Source organism: Tachysurus fulvidraco, chromosome 6 (genome assembly GCF_022655615.1).
Source record: "Tachysurus fulvidraco isolate hzauxx_2018 chromosome 6, HZAU_PFXX_2.0, whole genome shotgun sequence".
In the NCBI taxonomy this organism is placed as follows: Eukaryota; Metazoa; Chordata; class Actinopteri; order Siluriformes; family Bagridae; genus Tachysurus; species Tachysurus fulvidraco.
Window position 1 is genome coordinate 7,542,515 of NC_062523.1, and position 20,883 is coordinate 7,563,397.

Here is a 20,883-nt window from a genome sequence, read left to right on the forward strand (position 1 = left end):
TAAGGTGGAGGAGGATACGAAGAAGTCTTTCTGGCAGGAACCGGTCACAATAGGATTGCAATATGAAGCTAATTTTTAAAAATATGAAATATAAAAGTATCATCTGCTGAGTTAAACAAAACAAAACAAAAATCCAATTAAAATTATATGTTTATATATTTGAAAACTTTATATAATTATTTTATATTTATATAAAATAATATTTAAAATATTTTTTATATTTTCTTTTTTCTGACATATTTTTTACATACATGCAGACATATTGTAGGACAAGTAAGGTTTGATGATATTTGTTTCTAATTTACCAAATATTTAAAAGTCATAAAAGAAGAGGGTGCTGAATACTTTTGCACTTTACTGTATATACAAAAAAGATTTGTGCAGGTGGTGAGTAATAAAGATTTTAGCCTTGCATGCTTAACTAATACACAGTTTTGAAGTATGAAAACACACACACACACACACACACACACACACACACACACACACACACACACACACACACACACACACACACACACACACACACACACACAATGTCTTTAAGTCAAACAAAGCAAAGGCTAAAATAATTCCTATTATTAGTGTTAGTATTTATTATTATTATTATTATTATTATTATTATTATTATTATTATTATTATTATTATTATTATTATTATTATTATTATTATTATTATTATTAGGCTGATGTATTTCCACCGCGCCCTCTGGTGGTAAAATTAAAGTAACGCTTTGGCTGGTCGTGTACAGTCTCCATGGTAACATGACATGACGACCTAAACAAGTGACACAGTTCAGTACTAGATAACAAGCCTAGTAATTAATAAGACGTCTAAAATGAGTATTTCAGTAACACGCACTGTTATTAAGAAAAACGGAGGTAAAGGGGGCTTCAGAGCGCAGAGGACATATGATTATCTTTACGGTAAGTTTACAGGACTTAACTAGGCTTAAACCTGATCAAACTCTAAACAGAGACTCCGAGAAACAAAAACATCATAACAAGTCAAATATTTTTAACACAGTCACATTTATTTAGTGTTTAATATTTCAATAGTACGGTGAACGGTGATAGGTTTGTTTTTATTGGTAAATAACCTTGCTCATAAAAAAATAGAAAATTAGAAATTAAACATTTTAAAAACAAGCTAAATTTATAGGAATAATGTTCATTTTCTGAGCAATTTTACTTGTTACTATGGTGTGTTTATCAGTTTATTATTATTATTATTATTATTATTATTATTATTATTATTATTATTATTGTTGTTGTTGTTGTTGATGATGATGATGTTATCATTGTTATTGTTATTACTATTATTATTGTTAGTAGTAGTAGTATCATCATCATCATCATCATCATCATCATCATTATTATTATTATTAGTGGTGGTGCTTCAGTCATCTATTCATTCACGAAATCCATTCAGTGGGATTCACAAAATAAAGGCTACAGTATATATATATATATATATATATATATATATATATATATATATATATATATATATATATATATATATATATATATATACATGTGACATCCAGTTGCTTAGCAGAGTGAGGAGTGTATTGTGATTACATCACGTGATGTCACTACACATTTTCACATTTCACATATTAGCAATTAGGCCTAAATAAATAATAGTAGTAGTATCACTGTCTAGTGTTTTATTACAATGATATACAATGAAAACATGATGCTGTTTGCTTGAATGTGAAGGTGTAAAGTTTCTGTAATTTTCTAGATCCAGTTTTTACCGTGTCGGCGGAGACTGATCACATCCAGGCAAGCTGTAAGGCTAAAGGAAATGTGTACCATGTGGTAAGAAATGCTTCCAAATATATACAGTATTAAGCCTGAAGTCAGAAATTTCACATGACTTGTGGCTTTAGTCTTATTCTTGGCAGTCTTGTTATCCTTTAATAGACTTTAATGGAGCTAAAATAGAATCAAGCACAAAACCACTGGAACAGATGACCATGATTAAAGCTGTTTATTCTGCAGTGTTGTACCATTTTGGCTAGAAGGCTACAGTGCTGTATGTTTAGTGCCTGTGAAAGAATGAAATAATGTAAATGTTCACAGTTATTCAGCTATACTGTATACTGACGAAAGCTCATCAGCTTTTCTCTTTTCTAGCTGTTGCCTCATGTTCATTAATCCTATAAGACCTTTATATAATATAAAAATCTAAAGTTGTTGTCTGGACACAATCATATTTATTTGAAGATTGTTAAGGAATCTAGATATATGGCTTCAAATGAGTTTATTTGTTAATGTAAGATAAATTATATAGTCAGTTAAAGCAGTAAATTAAGGAATACAACACTTGGGAGAATACTATAATGCTTTATAATGCTTTAACTATATATACTGCTTTGATGATGTGAATGTTAGAGCCGGTTATTATTTGAGTTACAGCAGCTATTAAAACTTTTTCTTTTGAGTCTGGTTCCTCTCAAGTCTGATTTACATTTTACTGAGAAATGCACGACTCTTTCTTTCCTGAAGAATTTACTGAGACAGAAAACAGAAATTACATACAGTACAGACCAAAAGTTTGGACAGACCTTCTCATTCAAAGAGTTTTCTTTATTTTCATGACTGTGAAAATTGTAGATTCACACTGAAGGCATCAAAACTAAGAATTAACACATGTGGAATTATATACATAACAAAAAAGTGTGAAACAACTGAAAATATGTCATATTCTAGGTTCTTCAAAGTAGCCACCTTTTGCTTTGATTACTGCTTTGCACACTCTTGCCATTCTCATTCGCAGCACCCCATCACTCTCCTTCATGGTCAAATAGCCCTTACACAGCCCTGAGGTGTGTTTGGGGTCATTGTCCTGTTGAAAAGGTGGTGTGTCCAAACTTTTGGAAGGTGTGTCCAAACTTTTGGTCTGTACTGTACACCATTAAAAATGACATCTTAGCAAGTGCAAAAATTAGTTAAACTGCTATTAATAAGCTGGATGGTGTGTGTGTGTAACTGCAGAGAAAGGTTCCAGAGTTTAACTCCATGTTCAGTGATCTCCCTCACCACCCACGTTTCACACTCCGGCTGAACGCTGCTGATCCCGTTCCTGCTTTCATCAACCGCCGTTGGAGAGGACATGCTGAGCAGAGGAGAGAGACACTGCAGACACTAGCAGGGTATACACACACACACACACACACACACACACACACACACACACACACACACACACACACACACACACACACAGTTCCTCTTCCTACATTCTGAATAAAAATGTACAGTACATACCAAACTGTACCTGCTTCTATAATCATTTACAAAACAACAGATTTCATAAAACTGTAAAGTATTTTTGTGTTTAACCCTGCAAACCACTGTCACCTACAGTATACCACAAACAGGTTGTATTTTATGCATGATAAGGTGAACAGCTTCTGCAGCAGCTCGAGTTGTATGTGTTTTGTGGTTGCAGGGTGCTGCCTGGTGTTCAGCTGCACAAACCCAAAACTGAGGATGTCACTGGAGCAGACCACTGGAAGTTCTTTAAGCGGTAATCTTGGTATTTTATCAGGTGGTCTTTTGTGTCGGGGCGATTAGTATATATCCACTGTTTTATCCTGAAGTCTGAGCACTGATCTGATACATAAAGCAAAACTGCACACACTTTCTTGTATTTGCACAGTTGTGCTCAAATGTTCTCATACCTTGGGAGAATTTGCAAGATGTGTACAATTTTTTTAAAGAAAACATGAGTGAGAAGGCAAATTTATTTTATTTCTTATAGGACTACAGTTAATATGTAAGGATAACAAAACGGTACAATCATCAAACAAAACATAACAAAAAAGAAATTAAGGAAATAATCGGTGTTTAATGCCTTTAGTTCTTAATATCGTGTATTGCTCCCTTTAGCATCAATGATCGCATGCAGTCTTTTGTTATAATTGTACAGGTTCCTATTCTTCTTGGCAAAATTCCGAAATAACAATAATTGTGCCCATTCTTCTTGGCAAAATGTCTCCAGTGCCTGTAAATGTTTTACTTGTTTTGCACAAACTGCATGTTTGAGACTGACTCAGTGATATTGAGGTCAGGAGACTGTGATGGCCATTCCAGATCCTTCACCTGTATTTTTTCAGCTGTAGCCATTGGAGGATCAACCTTGCCTTGTGCTTTAGATCATTGTCATGTTGGACCATCCAAGAGCATTAAATGCACAGCTTTAATGCTGTAGAATGCAAATTATCTGGCAGAATTTTTTGATAACATACTGCCATCATTTTGCTATCAGTTTTTACTAACTTCCCTGTGCCGTTGGAGCTCACACAGCCCCACAACATACAGTAAGACATCCTCCACCATGCTTTACAGTGCGGATGGTGGACTTTTCACTATAGGTTTAGTTGACTCCTCTCCAAACATGCCGTTTATGGTTGTGATTATAAAGTTACATTTTGGTCTCATTACTCCAAATGACTCAGAAGCTGTGAGGCTTGTCTATGTGCTGGCCGACATACTGAAGATGTGTCTTTTTGAGGCAGGGGTGCAGTAACGGCTTTCTCCTGGCAACTCGATCATGCAGGTCATTTGTGTTCAAGTACTGTACCTCCTTATTGTGCTACTTGAAATAACAACACCATTTTTTTCCAGAGCAGCCTATATTTCTCTCAAAGTTGCTGACCCATTCGGTCTACGGTACCATGGCTTAGTATTAACAGAACCTCTTATTTTCCACCTCTTTATCAGAGTCTGAACAGTACTGACTGCCAATTTCAAGTTTTGACATGTCTTTTTATAGCATTTTCCTGCTTTATAAAGTTCAACTACCTTATTAAGCAGGTCGATTGGTAGTTCTTTTGTCTTCTCCATGGTGCAGTATTCAGCCACGTCAGCGCATCACCTCATGAGCTGAGAAACTCACTGACTATTTATGCACAAACACTAAGTACAATTACAAGAGTCACAGGTGTGGAAACTTCCTTTTAATATCCACTTAAACCTCTGTGTGTCAACCAGTGTTTTTATAATTTGGACAAATATTCAAGGATATCTAACCTTTCGATCAGGGTTATTTGGGTGATTTCAGTTATCATTAGTTGTTTGACTTCTAATTCCTATATGATAATTGATGGCTTCACCTGACCACTATCCTTAAATAAGAAAAAAAATATATTTTGCATTATCAGTCATAAATTGCAATGTTTAACCATTTTTTTTCAGGATATGGCAACTTTTGAGCATAACTGTATGTACAGTGTAAATGCAAATATCCAATCAGCCAGTCATGTGGCAGCAGTGCAATACCCAGAAAGGACCTTCAGTTAATGCTCACACCAAACATCAGGGAATAGTGACACTTATCCAATCTTTGTCTAAATACTTTGGGTGACTCTGTGCCCTAAGCCTCGGATTATCATCTACCTCAAAGTTTAACATGTTTTAACATGCTTTTCTGCTCACCACGGTTGTAAAAAGTGGTTATTTGAGTTTCTACCTCCTACCAGTGTGTACAAACCAGTCTGGACATTGTTCTTTGATTTTATTTTTATCAAGGCAAATGCAGAACTGTTCCTCACTGGGTGTTATGTGTTTTCCCACACCTCTTTATTCTACTAATTTCGGCTTTTCCAGTTAGGGGTCACCACAGCGAATCATCTGTTTTCACCTAACTCTGTCCTTGGCTTCCTCTACTTACCTTCATGTCCTCTTTTAACACATCCATATATCTCCTCTTTGGTCTTCCTCTTGACCTCTTACCTGCAGCTCCATCTCCAACATCCTTCTACCAATATAACCAGCTCCCTCCTCTGTACATGTCCAAACCATCTCAATCTAGTCTCTCTGACCTCGTCCCCAAAACAGACACCCTGAACTGTCCCTCTGATGTGCTCGTTCCTAATCCTGTCCATCCTCGTCACTCATAAAGAGAACCTCGACATTCTAATCTCTGCTACCTCCATCTCTGCCTCATGTCTTTTCATCACTGCTACAGTCTCTAACCCAAACAGCAAAGCTGGGCTCTCTACTGACTTGTACACCTTTTCTTAAATTCATGCTAACACTCTTCTGTCACACAACACTCCTGACACTTTTCTCCACCCACTTCAGCCCACCTGCACTTGATGGTTCACCCGAAATACTTAAACTCCTTCACCTTCTTGACCTCAGCCCCCTGTAACTTCACTGTTCTACTTTCCTCCCTGTCGTCCATACACATGTATTCTGTCTTAGAATGACTGACTTTCATTCCTCTTCTTTCCAAAGCAAACCTCCACCATTCTCGGTGTTCCTCCACCTTTTCCCTACTCTTACTACAGATCACAATATTGTCCGCAAACATTATTGTCCACAGCGATTCCTGTCTGATTTCACTTGTCAAACTGTTAATCACCATAGTAAACAAGAAGGCACTCAAATCCAATCCTTTATCTAGCCCCACCTACATCACATCTCACTGCTTTCATACTCCTCTGATACATATCCTGAACTACTCTGACACTTCTGACATCCTCATACAGTACCATAGCTCCTCTCTTGGCACCCTGGCATACGCTTTCTCTAAATCCACATAGACGCTCTGTACTTCTCCGTTAACATTCTCGGAGCAAATATTGCATCAGTAGTTGTTTTTCTGGGCATGAAGCCATACTGCTGCTCACAATTATCCACTTCCTAACTTCTACTACTCTTTCCCATAACTTTATTGTGTAGCTCATCGACTTTATACCTCTGTAGTTGCTACAACGCTGCACATCACCCTTCTACTTAAAGAGCAGCACTAGAACACTTCTCCTCCATTCTTCAGGCATCTTCTTACTCTCTGAAATCCTGTGTACCATCTAGATAGAAACCCCACTGCTGTCTCTCCTAGACACTTCCACACCTCCACCTGTCATCAGGACCAACAGCCTTTCCACTCTTGATTTTACTTTCTAATGTTTACTGTTTCCTAACCCTACAATATTCACCACTGCCCCCCATCTTTCCCCCATTTTCCCCATTCATCAGCCCTTTAACATACTCCTTCCGTCTTCTCTGTAGTCTCCCCACCTGTCGATTTCTATCTTTAATCACCCTTATCCGTTGCACATTCAGTGACTGAGGGCGAGGCATTGAAAGTGAAAGCGACATGACATACGGCTAAGTACAGTGACCCATACTCAGAATTCGTTCTCTGCATTTGACCCATCCAAAGTGCACACACACAGCAGTGAACACACACACACCGTGAACACACACCCGGAGCAGTGGGCAGCCATTTATGCTGCGGCGCCCGCGGAGCAGTTGGGGGGTTCGGTGCTCAAGGGCACCTCAGTCTGGGCCCAGCCCGAGACTCGAACCCACAACCTTAGGATTACGAGTCAGACTCTCAAACCATTAGGCCACGACTTGGGGTGAGGGTGAGTCGAGGGTGTAGTTTAAACGCCAGTCACAAGCCCAGATAAAATGGTAGAGAATCCAGCATGAAACATTTTAGTGCCCAAATCAGATGTATGCAGATTGGATGATCCTCTGTGGCGACAGGAAATAGCCAAAGAACAACAATAACAACGATACATATTTTGTATTATATTTCATCATAAAGATATAAAAATGTCTGCGTATTGTGTATTGTGGAGGTGCCAACATTTACAGTTCATTTGTGGTATTTGCAATTTTTTTTCCTGTTACTAATGTGATGTGGAGAAAACTACCGATCGTACCACGATCAAAGTCACTGTGATCAGATTTATCCCCAGTCTGATGTTTAATGTGAGCATTAACTGAAGTCATATATCTGCAAGAATTTTATACATTGCGCTGCATGTGTTCGTATTAAAGTGGCCAGAGAGTATATTGTTGTTCAGATTGGTGCAGATTTCACATGGTGCATGAATTTAGTAAATATTTAACATAAAAAAAATTAAAAATGCATGCAAAGTTGACATTTTTGTCAGTAAAATAGATAAAGTTCCATTTTCTTGAATTAATAATAAAGTGAATCATTAAAAATGAGTCTTGGGAAAGTCCTTATACACATGATGCTTTTATATCAATATAAAGCCTGTTGTATGCTTTGTGTTTGAGAATGATTTGTGTATATGTATTATAATCATGCACATCATTAACACTCAACTGGAAACATTTTCAGACGTTCGGATCAATGGGTTTCTTGTCCGTATGAATGAGAAACACATGATAGGGCAGATGTGAAAGGCAGCTTTGACTTTTAAAAGTAATTACTCTAGTTATTTTTTTCTGTTATAATCATGCCTATTAATTCTTCTATTATATTTCCTGTCTTTTCTTCTATCAGTCCACTCATCCCATTTGCTCAACAGATTCCAGCTGATGTTATTTTCGCATTACCCAAGTAAGTCACATGGCACATAATATGGTGTTTGGCATCTAGAAATTTCTAAAAGACATTGTTGGTAGATGTGAGTGCATTCATTTGATGTAAATCGACTCATTTGTCTATTTTATCACAGGACTGACTCCCACAATACTCAGCAAGATATCACTGAGCGGATGGAAAGCTCTTTCCAGCGCACAGTAGGGGTTCAGACAGATTACAGAGACAGCGAGGCTCAGACTGATCCTTACAGCCCTGAGTACAAACTACGTCCGGGAGCAGCTATTCCAGAAATACTTTCTCTGGCCACTTTCTCTTGGGGTATGCAACCCTAAAGACATACAGTTGTATGTTTTTCTCAAAAGTTTTGGAATCTCTGGACAAATCTCTTTTCAAGTCAAAAAACAGCTGCTGCAATTAAGAAAAAAAACATTATGAATCATTGCACCTTTAAAGCTCCAGGATATATGAAAGTAGCAAGCACCAGCTAAATTACAAGTTGTGTTTGAAAGTCAGATGCTTTACTCTGTTATGATCCATGCATGGATGTTATAAGCTGTCTTTCACAATGATACTTTAAGAGAAGATGCCTCAGGTTGCTCAGCCTGTGGTCAGACTCAGAAAAGACTTTAACACTTTAATATTGTAGTTCAGTGAACCTGTGGCCCAAATTACTGTCCGAAATCTTGAGATGTTACAGCCCTGAAAATAACCAAAGGAATTGCATGTTCAGGTCATGGGCTTCCTGCTGGTCTGGACGAGGTGGAGATGATAGAAAGAGCGAGACAGAAGAGGGCGTGGGAGGCAACGCTGCCACCTCTGAATGATCCCACTCAGCTGGACAAGAGGAAGAGGATGATGGATGAGATGGAGAGGAATGAGTGGGCTTTCAGGGAACAGGAGATCGAGAAGTAAGAAACAGTTTGCTTACTACAGCCATCTGTGCTACACTTTCAGGCTCTGACCTGTGGTTTCTTTCTCACGCGACATAAACACACACACACTCAAGATATGTCAGTATCCAGACAGGGAAATATATATCAGAGTTCATTTCCAAGATGGGTTTTCAAATTCTAAACCAAGTACTTGCTTTTAAGATCATAGACAATTATATAGAAAGAGACAGAAAATAAAAAACACAAGTCTGGTGTTATGGAAATATAACAAGGCAAGCATTCAATTAAACACCCAACTGGAGTCTAGTGTATTGCTAAGAGACTTATATTTCTCCCTAGATTCCTAGTCATAGTCATAAGTATTACCTTCATCATTGGAACATGCTTATAAACATGAATATATGTGTATGGTGTATACACCTAGGTCTGTATATGTTTATCTTTTTGTGTTGCAGGCTGCAAGAGACTCGTTTGGCTCTTCTCAAACGTTTTTTACAGGAGAGAGAGTCACAACAGGACAAGGTCACAGTGCATCGCCTGGATGAGCATTTTTCCAAGCTGCAGAGAGAGAAAGAAAAGCAATTCCAGAAAATCCGCAAAAACTACACACTCGGTAAGACCACAAGCTCTTACATCATTATTAGAGGAAAGGCCACATTCATTATCTGTCAGTATTATTTTATCAATTTACAACACAGAAGCTCATTTACTGACCATCAAAACAAGTCAATGAAAAACAATTTAAATCAACTTGGAAGTCTACATTTAACCTCTTATTTATAATTTATTATGTATTCCTATTACAGTTCTTTATGCATCCTCTCAGGAATATTTTTATTGCCTGTTATCATAAGCAAAAGATTGCATCAGCTTGTTTTATTTATGCTAAATTTGTTGCTCTTATTCATAATGACAATTTCAGGAATCAAACACAAATTCATTTGTTTGCTCAATCCAGGCACTCAAATCATGAATACAAAAAGATTCATGTGCCATGTGTCACCATCCAATCAATCAATCAATCAATCAAATTTTATTTATAGAGCACCTTACAACTGCCAAAAGGAGCACAAGGTGCTTTCCAGTAAAACAACAATAAAAACAAAATAAATAGAATCAATAAGAACACAATGAACCATAAAATAGCAGTTGAAACCGGGTCTATGCGTTAAAAGCTTGTATGAATAAATATGTCTTCAACTGCGATTTAAAAACACTCAGCACAGTGATGGATCGTAAATGTGCTGGAAGTGCGTTCCACAGCTTTGGTCCCTTGATGGCAAATGACCGGCCTCCAAACTTCTCATAATTGTATTTGGGAATGACCAGAGAGGTATGTCCAGAGGAGCGGAGAGATCTGGCTGGTTGGTAGACCTTTATTAATTCTGTGAGATAGGCTGGGGCCAGACCATTGATGGCCTTGAACACACAGAGAAGGACCTTATACTCCACCCTAAACCGCACCGGAAGCCAGTGAAGCGAGTGGAGGACAGGGGTGATGTGTGAGTGTTTGGAGGTGTTGGAGAGAAGACGTGCTGCCGCATTTTGTACTATTTGAAGCCGATTGAGAAGTGATTGATTAAGTCCAGTGTAGAGAGCATTACAGTAGTCAATCCTTGAGCTGATGAAGGCATGTATAGCTTTTTCAAGGTCAGCTTGAGACAAGAATGATTTTACCTTGCTGAGTAGTCTTAACTGGTAAAAGCTCGCCTTCACTACTGCACTGATTTGCTTATCGAAATGCATTCCCTTGTCAAAAATAACACCCAGGTTACGCACGGTAGGAGCAAACTGAGGTGTTAGAGAACCAAAACTAAGAGAACTGCTGGAGGAATCTGGGCTAAACAGGATGTACTCAGTCTTTTCTTCATTCAGATGAAGGAAGTTCTGGGAAAGCCACTGTTTGATATCCTGAAGGCAATTATGGAGAGGGTCCAATGCAGAAAGATTACTCAAAATCACAGGAAGATAGATCTGGAGGTCGTCAGCATAGAAATGAAATTGAACATTGTGATTGGAGATGAGTTGACCAAGTGGCAGCATGTAGAGTGAGAACAGAGTAGGACCAAGAATAGAGCCTTGAGGCACACCAGATGATAGAGGAGCAACCGAGGAAGAATAGTCATTAAGCATTACTGAAAAGGTTCTGTTAGTGAGGTATGATGAGAACCAATTTAGCACTGCACCCTGCAGACCAACAACATGTTGAAGACGAGAGATGAGGATGGCATGATCCACGGTGTCAAATGCAGCGGTTAGGTCCAGTAATACCAAAACCACAGAGCTTTTCCCATCCAGGGCTCTAAGAATGTCATTATGGACCCTCAATAGCGCTGATTCAGTGCTATGTCTTGACCTGAAACCGGACTGAAAAGTATCACCAATGCCGTGCAGTTGTAGGTGAGACTGCAGCTGTGCGGAAACAAGCTTCTCCATCAACTTAGACAGAAATGACAGGTTAGATATAGGACGGAAGTTGGAGAATATGGAGGGATCAAGGTTGGGTTTCTTGAGCAGTGGTCTCACAATAGCGTGTTTGAGAGCAGCGGGAACAGTACCCACCCTAAAACAGCTGTTTATGAAGGGGACAAGGATGGGACCTATGATGTCGACCGTCTCCTTCAAAATCCTGGCAGGAACAGCGTCTAGGGGGCAGGTGGTAGGCTTCAACTCGTGGATAGCTTTTTTCAGGTCCGCCAGAGTAACTGCATCAAAGTTCTCTAGCACACATTGCGCCGCACGAGTGGACATGGCAACAGTGGGGACTTGTGTAATGGTTTGCCTAACAAACAAAACCTTGTCCAAAAAATGTTGCTTGAATGCGTTGCATATGTTTACAGATACGTCATTCAGTGCGACAGACACCGGATTTATAACAGAATTGATAGTGCTGAATAAAATTCCAGGGCGGTGGCTATTGTTATTGATGAGAGCAGAAAGGTACTGTCCTTTAGCTTCCTTCAGTGCACTCTGATAGGTGGCAAGACTGTCTCTGAACATCTCCAGAGACACCTGCAACCTATCCTTCTTCCATTTTCGCTCAGCCTGTCTACACCGGCGCCTGAGGGCCCGAGTTGTATCATTGAGCCAGGGGTCCAATGTACCATTGGTCGATTTAACCTTGTAGGGCGCAACAGAGTCCATAATCCGGGAGCAGGTGGTATGGAAGGAGGCGAGGAAACGTTCCGGGCAAAGAGACGATGCCAATTCAGCAGTAGAGGCGAGATCAGAAACAGAGAAAGCAGCAGCAAAGTCATCGACTGTAGATGAGGTAATAATGCGACGGCGATGGGGGGCAGTAGACGTTGGTGCAGGTGGAACAGCACAAATGTCAAACCGTATGAGAGAATGGTCAGAGATGGGAAAATCCATGACCTCACAGGTTGACACAATCACCCCACGAGAGATAATAAGGTCAAGGGTGTGACCTAACCTATGGGTGGGACAGGAAATGGACTGAGCCAGATCTAATGAGTCTAAAAGTGCCTTAAGTTCATTAGCAGGTTTATCAGAGGGGCAGCAAACATGAATGTTAAAGTCACCACAGATTAGAATGTTGTCAAACTTTGCTAGAAACTCTGTTAGAAACTCTGAGAACTCAATTAAAAAATATTTATTTAATTTGGGCGGCCGGTAGATTACTGCACATAAGATCGGACAGGGTAGTGTAAGCACAAATACTTGTGATTCAAAACTGGAATACCCTCTAGTGGACAACTGGCGGCACTTCAGGGACTGTCTATGTAAGGTGGCTATCCCCCCGCCCCTACCCGTTTGCCGCGGCGTGTTTAGGTAAAGGTAACCAAAGGGGAGGATTTCCGAAAAGGCACTGACGTCACCTGGGGGAAGCCAAGTTTCTGTGAGGAAAAACAGATCCAGATTGTGGGAGGAAATGACATCATTGAGGATAAATGTTTTGTTATTGAGCGATCTGGTGTTACAAAGTGCCATGCGGAACGTGGACAAGTTGACAGGCGACGATGTCACACGAGGAATTGGATGGAGATTTCCTTTGGCACAACCCCGAGTGGATGTTTCAGCTCGACGGAGACGCGGAAACGGAACGCCAGTGTTGGAGCCAACCAGCCGAAGCCATCGATAGCATTCCCGCGATCTTCTAGCATTGTCACATCCTGGTTGATCTTGACCTCTCGGAGACGAAGGATCCAGGTGTGTCCTCAGCCTGACATGTAACCCGCCTCTCCGACCGCGTCTTCTGCGGCGCCTCCTGCCTGGTAGCAAACAGACAGGGCGTCTCAGGAAAGGAGGAATAAATGTCAACAGTGGCGGTGGTGGTTTAAAGGACTGGGTATTTAAGAGGTGATTCGTTGTACAAAGCAGTTCCATCAGCAAGGTGCGATCATACACAATTAACGATGAGACAGTAGCAAAATCAAACATGAAAAAACAGAGGAGCAAGTGGCAGGCCAAACACAGCGGCGCCATCTTGTTTCACCATAAAAAAAAAGTACACTGCCCCACACATCTCTCTTTTTCTTTCTCTCTCAGCTTTGCGGAAACTCATGGCAAAGAGAAAGACTTTAGAAGGGAAGCTGACGAAGCGGGACGTTATCACCGAGCACTCGGATTACGGGTCTCAGACGTACGCACCACTCTCCCGCCATGGAGTCTTCCCTGAACGACACTCACAAAGCAACGTCAAGAGCCATTTCCTCGATACCTACCAAGGTCTGTGGTGTATCACTGATTACATTTACATTTCCAGCATTTGGCAGATGCCCTTATCAAGAGCGACTTACATTATTTCACCTTTATACAAATGAGCAATTGAGGGTTTCAGGGTCTTGCTCAGGGGCCCAACAGTGGCATCTTAGAGGACCTGGGAATGAACTCACAACCTTCCGATTGGTAGCCCAAGCTGATCATGCCTACATGATTAGTTCCATCTCATATCTAATGCTCAGCGCAGAGACTTAAGACACTTTGTTGGTTTTCTTTTAGAAATGTGTGTTCATTTTGGGTGTATTATTGTATAGCAAGGGACCGAGCAAATTATTACACCAAACTGATTTGCAGTTAAGCTAAAACAAAAACGCTCAATTAAACATGTTTTAATCAATACACGATCCCTATGCACTTAAATGAGCTAAAAGAATACAAAAGCACAATATTTTATTGCAATTATCAGACTCGAAGACAAAATCTTGTCGATCAGCATTCACGTGTTGATTTAAGTTCATTAGTTTGAATCATTATACTAATTCATTTTACCAGGTTTATACATATGTATGACTTGTACTGTACTGTTTGGGAGTACATCTTAACAGAGAGAGATACAGCATATCTCCAAATGTATCTCCTGGTGTGTGTGTGTGTGTGTGTGTGTGTGTGTGTGTGTGTGTGTGTGTGTGTGTGTGTGTGTGTGTGTGTGTGTGTGTGTGTGTGTGTGTAAGGTCTGTTAGAGTTGGAGGCAGGTCTTCCACATTCAGTCCAGGAGCCACAAATAAAAACCCCAAGGCCAAAGAAGAACAAAGGCTTCATCAGTCGCTCAGACCGCAGAGAAATTGAGTTATTGAAGACTTACAAGGTAAAAAAAAAAACACTTCACCAGCTATTTATTGGGTAAATGCAGAAGAACTGCATGCTTTCAGATGCAAGTGACCTTCTGTTAGGTGTATTCTCATTCCTTGGGTTAATAACTCATGTGCTTGTACAGTTCTGATGTGAATATCTCTGTAAAATTTGTATCAGACATTGTAACAAATCTCAAAAGTCTCTCATCCAGACATAGCATCCAATCAGGCTCAAAGCATCTAATCAGGCTCACCAATGTAGATAAAAATCTCTTCATCTGTGGTGATGTTCTCATGCTACACATTGTAGTTCGCACTATAGCTGTCTGTTCGGTTTGAAAATACTGTATATGGTAGGAGTTTAAAAGGGGAATCCTGTGCTTGCAATTTATGCAATATTTATATAGATATTCTAATAACTAAAAGTAAAAAAAATAGATTTTGGTACAAAACATTTTTGCTTTATTTCAATAAATTTAAAAGTAGTTAATTTTTTTAAACTTTTACTTTTACATTTTTTTGCCTCTATACTTTTTGCCTTTATACATAGTATTAAAAATATGCTTTTATTATAATATCTCAACACTTTGTTCACGCCTGTGACGAGCTAAGAGTATATAGTATATGAGCATTACATACAGGCCCTGTGCTGTTTTTATAAACTGCAAAGATGGCCTGTTTGAGTGCACAGGGTGCAGACAGTCAGTTTACTTAATACATCTGCTGCAGGCACTGAAAGACAAGAAGGTCCAAGTGGAGGAAAAGAAACCTCTACGCTTCCTTCATAGGGTGGAGAAACCAGTCCCTCGTCCCCCAACGCCTGAGGTGGACGTGCCTCCAGAGGTAATCCCTTTTTACACTCTAGCTGTGAAAAAATAAACACACGCATCTTGGTTTTCTTGGCACCAAATTGGAAAATCGCTGCCTGTATATACAAGACTTGTTGTAGAAGACTGACTACATAGTTCCCATGGCAGATCCCATGTTAGACACCAACAGCGTTATTCAATTCAAATAAATCCGATTCAAATTTATTTGTATAGCGCTTTTTACAATCGACATTGTCTCAAAGCAGCTTTACAGAACATAAACATAGAACGAAAGGTTATTATAAAGAATAAAATAAAGATTAATATAATATTAATATTAGATGTATTTAAATGTGTGTATATATGTATCCCCAATGAGCAAGTCTGAGGTGACTCAGGCAGCAGAACCTTCTAGAACCATGTTTCGGAAAGTGGGGACTGTAATCCTAGTCAAGGACTTTATTAAACTACACATTATTCTAGTTATTATGCCTTAAAAAACATCAGCTGACAAATAATGACAATTTTAATTTAAATAAAAAAGGTGCAGTATAGATGAAAAGCCCTCTCATGCCAATAAATATTATTAAACCACATTTAATTAGAATATTTGCAATCATTTTAATCGCTTGTAAAATAAATGTGCACTGAGAGGTCTGTGAATATAATATATATATATATATATATATATATATATATATATATATATATATATATATATATATATATATATATATATATAAAAAGAACATTGTTATAGAATAATATAACAAAAAATAAATAATAAATGTATAGATTTTTTAATGAAGGGGTTTCTGACTGCAAAAAGCTAAAAATATTTATTTAAATTTACTGTATATAGAAACATAGGAAACAGGAAAGCAACAGATTTTGTATATAAATGGAATCTTGTTATATATACAGCATGACATTATATGGTAAATATTGAACATTTCCAGGGAGAAGAGGAAAAGGAGCTTGCTGTCATTTTTCTACAGAAGATGATCCGAGGAGCAGCCATTCAGACCCAGGTACACAGAGAATAGTACTTGAATGAAATCCCCTCATATTCCCCATATTCCTCTATATTTTATACATATTCTATTTTGTTTTATTGTCCCACTTTTTTCTATTTTCTTGTCTACTGTTAGCTAATTAATGAACTAATTAATTCCATTTTTACAGCATGTCATACTGTGGATGATTGTGTACAAATTAAATTTTAATCCGGACTCCTGAAACGATCGACTCTATTGAACAAACTCCAGTTTATATTTCCTATTGTACTCTATGTGAATGTGATGACCGGGTCTCTTTCTCAGGAGCTCTGTCACAAAGTCTTAATCTGTACAGCTGTTCTCTGATGTAGCGTCTGGTGTATTCCAGATGCTGGAAGGTGTAGAGAAGCACCTGGAGCTGATCCAGGAGCTGCGTACGACCCACAGCCTACAGCGGGAGGAGCAAGAACTCCAGAGAGCAGATAAACAGGTCACACAGGCCCTGCAGAGACAGCACGAGCTCAGTGAGAGCAGGGTAAGCAGATAAACAGCCTACTCATTCAACACTTTCACTGTGAGCCATGCTGCGTGATGTGCATGACTACACCAATGAAAAGAACATGTGCTGATTCATTTAACTGACCTCTGCTCCAGTTCTCTTTTTTTGTAATGCATTCTGACTTAAATTTGTTACACGGGTATTATGGTGGGGGAAAAAAACCTGTGTATGTCAAAGAAACAACTTGGTGAATAATCCAAATATTCCATTGGGAATACAAAGTATTGTAAAAATACAAAGCAATATATAAAGCAATACAAAGGAATAGGAACCTATAAAGTATTGTCAGAACTGATGTTAAAAGTAATGAAACTTCTGGGTAGGTATTCGTAAAGATTTTACGAACGATGTCAGGGAGCTCCTAATTTAACTTAAAAAAATCTAACTAGGAATCATAAGAGTGATTCAGGACCAAACTCAGAGCAACTCTGGGCTTAGAGAGGTGGTGGGGCTTAACCCTGTTACTGGGTAACGCACATTATTTTGAAGACTGTGATTGGTTGTCCAATAAAAAATAAATCTGGTTTATTATAAACCTTTACTTTGTTCTATGTAGACATTTGAGGCTATATTGTGTAGGGATTAGAAATGAGCTAACATCTGTATATTCTTCTTCTACTTAAGGCTTTTGCAGTTAGGGGTCACCACAGCAAAATATATGTTTCCACCTAACTCTATCCTCATCATCCTCTACTCTCATGGCTATTACCTTAATGTCCTCTTTTAACACCAGAGCCGATCGGTCCTATACGCTCACTACGCAAGTTGCGTAGGGCCCCGCAAATTTCTCAAGGCCCCGCCTCCCCCTGCCTCATTTTACAGCACGTGTTAATGTTTATTGTGTAGATGGCAATATGAAGCGGAGCTATCCATCTGGCCATGAAAAGTGAAAAAAGAAACAAAACGAGAGTGAAATGCGAGAACAGCATTCAGGTAAACTTGTGTTCTCTTCAAGTTTGATGTCAGCAAGAGCAAATAACAGTAAAGTTAAGTTGATGTTATTCTGTCTCTAGTCTCTATCTGACTAGCTAAATTAGCTGTGCAGTGCTGCCAGTGCAACTCTTGGCCTGTCTGTCACACAACAATTTATTGCGTGAACATTTTCGTGAATAAACGCACAAGGGCAACGGTGTTTATAAACGTGAACATGCATTTATACATATGTATACATCGTGCACGTAATGACACGTGCGCTTTCCAGCAGCAACATCTGTGTGGGAACCAGTACAAAAAGTAGCACTCCAGAGAGGTCAGGATTGGCTCTGTTTAACACATCCATATATCTCCTCTTTGGCCTTTCTCTTGACCTCTTACCTGCAGCTCCATCTTCAACATCCTTCTACCAATATACCCATCTCCATCCTCTGTACATGTCCAAACCATCTCAATCTAGCCTCTCTGACATCCTCATCTCTACTACTTCCATCTCTTCCTCATGTCTTTTCATCACTGCTACAGTCTCTAACCCAAACAGCAGAGCTGCTCTCACTACTGCCTTCTACACCTTTCCTTTAATTCATGCTGACACTCTTCTTTCAAACAACATTCCTGTCACTTTTCTCCACCCACTCCAACCCGCCTGCACTCACCACTTCACCTCTTTTCCCCACTCCCTGTCCCACTAGTCGGTTGACCCAAATACTTAGGGTGCTTTCACACCTGCCTTGTTTAGTTCGGTTGAATCATACCAGAGTTCGATTGCTCATTTGGTGCAGTTCGTTTGGGCAGGTGAGAATGCAGCAATCGAACTATGGTGCGCACCAAAAGCGGACCAAACAAGCGTACCGAGACCTCCTTGAAGAGGTGGTCTCCGTACGCTTTTAAACGAACTCTGGTACTGAATAGACCTAACTGCAAAAAGTATTGCGCATTTTGGACTAAACCAGCTGCCGTAGTGGGTCGTTGGCAATATTTTCAGAAGATAAGCATGTCACAGTTTCGCAAAAGTAATGCTCGCCGTCTCCTGAAGTGTCTTGCGATGCGACTTCGCCGTTTGCAGTGCATTAAAATGATATTTTCAAGCCGCATCCGCGCTTCATTCTGAAAATTAAGACTTTGCATAGAATGCTGTATACAAGCGATGTAGTAGATTACAACCACGAACATAATTGTAGTATTTTAAAATATATTATAAAATATACTGTATTTTTCTCTTTTTGTTTACTTCCGGAGTTTCGTTGAAATTTCCTGCACGTTTATTCTGACCAATCGAGAAGCAATTTAGGAAATATGCTCAAAGACATGTGGCCAATGAGTGATGTGGATGTTATCACATGACTGCATTTTGGTTCGTTTCAACTGGTGTGGAACAGAACGATCAGTTTGGTCTGAAAAGGAACCAAAACTGCTAAAAAGCTACAATGCATCATTTTTTTTGCTTTTGGTCCGGACCAAATGAACCAAACTATAGGTGTGAAAGCAACCTTAAACTCCTTCACCTTCACCTTCTTGACCTCAGCCCCCTGAAACCTCACTGTTCTACTTCCCTAGCTCTCGTTCATACACATGAATCCTGTCTTACTATGACTGACTTTCATTCCTCTTTCTTCCAAAGCAGACCTCCACCTTTCCAGGTGTTCCTCCACCTGCTATCTACTTTCACTACAGCTCACAATGTCATTGTCATTGACTTCATTGTCCACGGCGATTCCTGTATGTCATCATATGTCAACATGTCCATCACCATACCAAACAAGAAGGGATTTAAAGCCGATCTTTGATGTAGACCCACCTCCACCTTGAACTCCTCTGTCTACAGCACATATCATGGCTGTGATACTCCACTGATACATATCCTGAACTACTGTGATTTACTTCTCTACCACTCCTGACATCCTCATACAGTACCATAGCTCCTCTCTCTGCTCCCTGTCATACGCTTTCTCTAAATCCACAAGGACGCAGTGTAGCTCCTTCTGACCATCTATGTACTTCTCCATCAACATTCTCAGAGCAAATCTCTATCTCTCCTTCTTGCCTTCCATTATGTCTAACCTGTCATAGAACTCATCATATGCTTTCTGTTTGGCCTGTGCCATGTCCCTTTTTACTCTGTGCTGTGATTCCTTGTAATTCTGTCTATTTTCTTCTGTCCTTTCAACGTCCCATTTATTTTTAGCTAGCCTTTTCTTCCGAATGCTGTTCTGTACTTCCTTGTTTCACCACCATGTTTCCTTATCTTCTTTTCTCCTTCCAGAAGACACACTTAGCACCCTCCTACCTGTCTTCCTGGTCACTTTTGCTGTAGTTTACCAATCATCTGAAAGCTTTTCCTGAACACCCAAAGCCTGTCTCAGCTTCTGTCTGAATTCCTCACAACATTTTTCTTTTTTTAACTTCCACCATTTGGTCTTCATTTCTATCTTTCCTGTCCTCTTCTTCCTGACCATCAGAGACTTCTTACACATCACCATCCAATGCTGTCTGGCTACACTCACTCCTACCACCACCCTGCAGTCACTAATCTCTCTCAGATTGCCTCATCTATATAGAATGTAGTCTACCTGTGTACTCCTACCTCCACTCTTTTATATAACTCTATGTTCTTCACTCTTCTGGAAGTTATCTACAGCCATTTCCATCTGCTTAGCAAAGTCCACCACCATTTGTACTTCTAGGTTCCCTTCCTTAACAACAAACCTGCCCATCACCTCCTCGTTACCTCTGTTTCCCTCACCAACATGCCCATTGAGTCTGCTCCAATCACTACTCTCTCCCATCTGGGAATACTCTCCATCATCTCATCTAACTCACTCCAGGAT

At 39.5% G+C, this 20,883-nt stretch overlaps 1 protein-coding gene across 1 annotated transcript in view; it reads left to right on the forward strand.

Annotated features, from left to right (window-relative positions):
* Nucleotides 1-777: 777 nt before the first annotated feature.
* Nucleotides 778-20,883, forward strand: part of LOC113653127 (cilia- and flagella-associated protein 91-like) — a 28,557-nt gene continuing 8,451 nt past the window's right edge. Inside the window, exons 1-13 of the mRNA XM_027162586.2 lie at nt 778-927; nt 1,751-1,827; nt 3,007-3,164; nt 3,464-3,541; nt 8,288-8,344; nt 8,463-8,647; nt 9,060-9,237; nt 9,678-9,835; nt 13,732-13,911; nt 14,637-14,770; nt 15,486-15,599; nt 16,525-16,596; nt 16,952-17,098. Coding sequence (XP_027018387.2) covers nt 840-927; nt 1,751-1,827; nt 3,007-3,164; nt 3,464-3,541; nt 8,288-8,344; nt 8,463-8,647; nt 9,060-9,237; nt 9,678-9,835; nt 13,732-13,911; nt 14,637-14,770; nt 15,486-15,599; nt 16,525-16,596; nt 16,952-17,098 — 1,626 coding nt within the window. The 5' untranslated portion in view covers nt 778-839. The remainder of the gene's footprint in view (nt 928-1,750; nt 1,828-3,006; nt 3,165-3,463; nt 3,542-8,287; nt 8,345-8,462; nt 8,648-9,059; nt 9,238-9,677; nt 9,836-13,731; nt 13,912-14,636; nt 14,771-15,485; nt 15,600-16,524; nt 16,597-16,951; nt 17,099-20,883) is intronic.